General features: G+C 46.2%; 1 protein-coding gene across 1 annotated transcript in view; it reads right to left on the bottom strand.

Moving 5' to 3' along the window:
• Positions 1 to 4,248, bottom strand: part of gfra2b (GDNF family receptor alpha 2b) — a gene marked incomplete at its 5' end in the record, with an annotated part of 80,921 nt that extends 76,673 nt beyond the window's left edge. The window contains 2 exons of the mRNA XM_053339569.1: positions 1,745 to 1,932; positions 4,045 to 4,248. Coding sequence (XP_053195544.1) covers positions 1,745 to 1,932; positions 4,045 to 4,248 — 392 coding nt within the window. The remainder of the gene's footprint in view (positions 1 to 1,744; positions 1,933 to 4,044) is intronic.
• Between the last annotated feature and the right edge of the window lie 1,227 nt (positions 4,249 to 5,475).

Raw genomic sequence — 5,475 nt, 5'->3', positions numbered from 1 at the left:
GAACAAACTCTTCAAAATAAAGGAACAAACTCTTCAAAATAAAGGCGCTGTTGATGCTATTTTCACTTCACTATGAAACAAAACTTCAAGAATAAAATACCGAGGACATGAACTCAGTGTCCTCGATGGTAGCTACGGCGACGCTGCCTCCATCTCTGAGTATTCATCTATGAACAGGAAGTCAGTCCAGAGTTGCTCTTTCTACACTCAAGGGCATCTCGACTGGAAAAAGTCAGGAGGAGGGAGGCGGCAGAGTTAGTCACTTCCTCCACTTCCTCCACTTCCTCCACTTCCTCCTCCTCCTCTAACCTTTAAAACCAGCATTTATCAATCAAACACAATCTTAACCGAGTGTCGACCAGATGTCTTTGCAATTAAACCCTCCAGCAGCTGATTCCACTGATTAGTTCCTCCTCTCACTTGATAATCAAGTGAAACGAGCTGCTGCTTTACTGTGTGTGTGTGTGTGTGTGTGTGTGTGTGTGTGTGTGTGTGTGTGTGTGTGTGTGTGTGTGTGTGTGCAGAAATGTCCCTATAATGCAGTAATGTCCTTACTACAATAGATTCAAACTAAACTCAGTCCTCACAAAGATAGAAGTCATTATATGTGTCTCTTATTTCTGTAAAAACAGGAAACGTGTCATTTCCTTTCAAAATAAAATGCAGAAATGTCCCCATACTGTATAAATGTCCCTATAATGCAGTAATGTCCTTACTACAATACATTCAAACTAAAGATAGAAGTCATTATGTGTCTGTTATTTCTGTAAAAACAGGAAATGTTTCATTTCCTTTCAAAATAAAACACTTCTGTAGATTTTTTTTTTTTGCTGTTTTACTGAATTAAAAAAAAAAGTTTTCTGGTGGACTTTAGCAGAGAAACGCTGTCATGTCACACTTTAACCCTCCTGTTGTCCTCGAGTCAAGAAAGGAAGGAAGGAAGGAAGGAAGGAAGGAAGGAAAGGAGGGAGGAAGGGAGGGAGGAAAGGAAAGGAAAGGAAAGGAAGGAGGGAGGAAGGGAGATGGAAGGAAAGGAGGGAGGGAGGGAGGAAGGAAGGAAGGAAGGAAGGAAAGAAGGAAGGAAGGGAGGAAAGGAAAGGAAAGAAGAAAGAAGGAAGGGAGGAAGGAATAAGGAAGGAAAGGAGGGAGGAAGGGAGGAAAGGAAAGGAAGGAGGAAGGGAGGAAGGAAGATGGAAGGAAAGGAGGGAGGGAGGGAGGAAGGAAGGAAGAAGGAAGGAAAGGAGGGAGGAAGGGAGGGAGGAAAGGAAAGGAAAGAAGGAAGGAATGGAGGGAGGAAGGAATAAGGAAGGATGGAAGGAAGGGAAGAAGGAAGGAAGGAAGGAAAGAAGGAAGGGAGGAGAGAAGTAGGGAGGGAGGAAGAACAGATGGAAAGAAGGAAAGGAAGGAAGGAAAGGAGGAGGAAAAGAAAGAAGGAAGGTAGGAAAGAAGGACAGAGGAAAGAAAGAGAGAAGGAGGGAGGCAGGAAACAAGGAAGGGAGGGAGGAATAAGGAAGGAAAGGAGGGAAGGAAGGAAAGGAGGGAAGGAAGGAAAGGAGGGAAGGAAGGAAAATGAAGAAAAGGAGGGAGGAAAGAAGGAAGAAAGGGGGATGGAGGAAGTACAGACGGAAGGAAAGGAAGGAAGGGAGGAAAGAAGGAAGGGAGGAAGGAATAAGGAAGGAAAGGAGGGAAGGAAGGAAAGGAAGAAGGAAGGAAGGGAGGAAAGAAGCGTCTCCGAGCGTCTCACCTGCAGAGGGCGTCGGAGCGGCAGATGCGTCGGAGCTCCAGGCAGCTGGGTCTGTGCCTCTCCTGGTGGGAGCAGGAGGGGACGATGGTGCGGCGGCGGCGCTCGGCACACGCCTGGTCGGGGCAGGAGCAGAACAGCAGGGGGTAACTCAGCTCCCATGAGACCCGCTCGAAGAACTGACGCAGAGCCTGAAGCACAAAGAGGTCAAAGGTCGTCACATTAAGTTACGACTGTCTGTGCTGGAGCATCAGGTTATACTTTGATTTTTAATGTAGATTATAATAATGATTGTCTCTCGATGTGTTGATGAAGAAGAAGGAAAGGAGGAAGGGAGGAAAGAAAGAAATTATGATTGAGAAATAATCAAATAAAAGGAAGGAAGGAAGGAAGGAAAGAAAGAAGAAAGAAAGAAAGAAGGAAAGAAGGATGGAAGGAAGGAAGGATGAAAGGAAGGAAGGTATGAAGGAAGGAAGGAAGGAAAGATGGAAAGAAGGAAGGAAGGAAAGATGGAAGGAAGGAAGGAAGGAGAGATGGAAGGAAGGAAGGAAGGGAAGATGGGATGGAGGGAGGAAGGAAGGAAGGAAGGAAGGAAGGAAGGAAAGATGGAAAGAAGGAAGGACGGAAAGATGGAAGGAAGGAAGGAAGGAGAGATGGAAGGAGGGAAGGAAGGAAGATGGGATGGAGGGAGGAAGGGAGGAAGGAAGGAAGGAAAGGAGGAAGGAAGGAAGGAAGGAAGGAAGGGAGGAAGTGAGGAAGAAGGAAGATGGAAGGGAGGGAGAGAAAAAGGAAGATACAAGTGAGACGTGTCAACCACCGTTGACACGTCTCACTTGTATATTTTAAAGATTGTGTTACAAGAGTGTCAAACATCCAATCTTCCTGGTGCCGATCTCAGTCTCTCTCTACTCCAGTTTTGGCACCACCATATATAGTTTCCTATCTCTAAAAAACTCCACCTTCTGAACAACTGGTCAGTCAGGGAAAAGCACAACATGTGTCCGAATGTCACAAGATGTCACAGAACAAAGGACCAAGGCAGAACAGATACCATATTAACTCTTTAACACACTGCATTCATTATAAGTTACAGGTTTGAGCTTCACTGTAGATCTGCAACAATTTATCAGTACTCTTACAATCAGTTTCAAATCAGATCAGTAATCTGACAGTTCAACGACTCAGATGTAAGAATTGGCAGCTTTTCTTTGTGTCACATCATGTTAAATTAGATATTTTGTGGTTTCAGACAAATGAAGACATCTCATAATGTCATTTGAACTCTAGAAATAGTTTTTAGTTTATTTTAAGCAGGCAAAAACTGCATTAACGGATGTTTTTGTCCACTAGTTGTAATCAGAAACAAGCAGTGAAGTTAAATCTGACATATCATCTCTTTTTATGTTAATATGTTGAACTCATCTCCACATCCAGCAGTTACTGATCAACATCATCATTCATCAGTTCATCGTGTTTCTGTCCAGTATTCTCTCTCTTTTAGCTCTGTGTTTACTCTCCACCAGCTCCTGAGGGAAATATCTAAATGTTCAGCAGCTAGTCTACAGATAACTGTGTGTTAGCAGGTAGAGTACAGCGGCTTTTTATTAAGTTTTACAGCTTTATCTCCAGTAAACGATGCTATGAGAGCTAAAAGATGAGAGTGTTTGCTGACGATAACCTGATTTATGAGAGTGAAATAAAACAGTGAATGCAGCCGGACCCTCTTTAGGGTTAGGGTCTTTAGGGTTAGGGTCTTTATGTTGCTTCTAGCTGCTTTAAATCTGAAATTAGGACATTACATTGACTTCCTGTCGTCCTCCCGGGTCAAATTGACCCATCTGTTTTGACTCTTCTTTCCTTCCTTCCTTCCTTCCTTCCTTTCTACCTTCCTTCCTTCCAAAGTTTTTATGGTTACACCACTTAGACATTTTTGCCATAATCCTATATATAATATATTCTCCTTCCTTCCTTCTATCCTTCCTTCCTTTTTTCATCCCTCTCTCCCTTCCTTTATTCCTTCTGTCATTCCTTCCTACCTTCCTCCCTCCCTTCCTTCCTTCCTACCTTCATCCCTCTCTCCCTTCCTTCATTCCTTCTGTCATTCCTTCCTACCTTCCTCCCTCCCTCCCTTCCTTCCATCCTTCCTTCCTTCCTTCATTCCTTCCTTTATTCCTCCCTCCCTCCCTCCCTTCTTTCGTTCCTTCCTTCCTCCCTCCATTCCTTCTGTCCTTCCTTCCTTTATTCCTCTCTCCCCTCCTTCCTTCCTTCCTTCCTTCATGAATCAGATTTTAACCCTTTCTCACCTTCTGACACCTCTTCCTGCTGCAGGGCTCCTGATTGGCCAGCGCGGGCTGAGGGGGCGTGGCCTTGCTGCAGATGGAGTTGTAGGCGGAGCGAAGGCGTTTGCACGTCTCGTTGAGGTTGCACGCCTTCGCCGCGTCCAGACACGGGTTACAGGGTTTCCCCGCCTCGGAGCAGGGGCTCATCTTCGACAAGGACGAATCTGAAGAAGAAGAAGAAGAAACACAAAAAGAGTTTTAACAGGTTTATAAAAACTTTAAACTTCCTGTCCTTCCTTCCTTCATTCCTTCCTTCCTTCCTCCCTTCCATCTTTCCTTCCATCTTTCCTTCCATCTTTCCTTCCTTCCTCCCTCCCTTCCTTCGTTCCTCCATCCTTCGATCCTTCCTTCTTTCCTCCCTTCCATCTTTCCTTCCTCCCTTACTTCCATCTTTCCTTCCTCCATCCCTTCCATCTTTCCTTCCTTCCTTCCTTCCTTCCCTCCTTCCTCCCTCCCCCCTTCCTTCCTCCCTCCTTTCCTTCCTTCTTCCTCCCTTCCATCCTTACTTCTTCCTCCCTTCCTTCCTTCCATTCCTCCCTCCTTTCATTCCTTCTTCCTTCCTTATTCCTTCCTTCCTCCCTTCCATCCTTCTTCCTTCCTTCCTTCCCTCCTTCCTTCTTCCTCCCTCCTTTCCTTCCTTCTTCTTCCCTTCCATCCTTCCTTATCCTTCCTCCCTCCCTCCATTCCTTCCTTCTTTCCTTTCCTCCCTCCTTTCCTTCCTTCTTCCTCCCTTCCTTCCTTCCCTTCCTATAAACTATAAAAAATATGTCTCTGTCTTTGTGAAGCTTCTCCTTCCTTCCTTCCTTTCTCCCTCCCTTCCTTCCTTCCTTCCTGAGATCACATCTGCCACCCTTCACAGACGACTCGAAAAACTTGATAAAAGGAGAAAGGAGGTGAAGAAGCTCCTCAGAGTCACAGCCAGATGTGACATGAGATGTGTGAATGTCACAGCGAGCGTGAACACACTAAACACTATCCGACTGACTTCCTCTCGACTGTAACTCTGCAGCTCCTTTCCTTTCCTTCCCTCCCTCCCTCCCTCTTTCCTTCCGACTGACTTCCTTCCCTCCCTCCCTTCCCTCCCTCCTTCCCTCCCTCCCTCCTTCCTTCCCTCCTCCCTCCCTCCCTCCCTCCTCTCTACTGTAACTCTTCCTTCCTTCCTCCCTCCCTCCCTCCCTCCCCTCTACTGTAACTCTTCCTTCCTTCCTTCCTTCCTTCCTTCCTCCCTCCCTCCCTCGCTCCCTCCCTCCCTCCCTCCTTCCTTCCTTCCTTCCTTCCTTCCAACCCTCCCTCCCTCCCTCCCTCCTTCTTTCCTTCTCTGTCTTTGTGAAGCTTCTCCTTCCTTCCTTCCTTCCTCCCTCCATCCCTCCTTCCTTCATTCCTTCCTTCCTTCTC

Source organism: Scomber japonicus, chromosome 19, assembly GCF_027409825.1.
Source record: "Scomber japonicus isolate fScoJap1 chromosome 19, fScoJap1.pri, whole genome shotgun sequence".
Classification (NCBI taxonomy): domain Eukaryota; kingdom Metazoa; phylum Chordata; class Actinopteri; order Scombriformes; family Scombridae; genus Scomber; species Scomber japonicus.
Note: the sequence above shows the minus strand (reverse complement) of the source record. Positions and strands in the feature narration are given on the sequence as shown.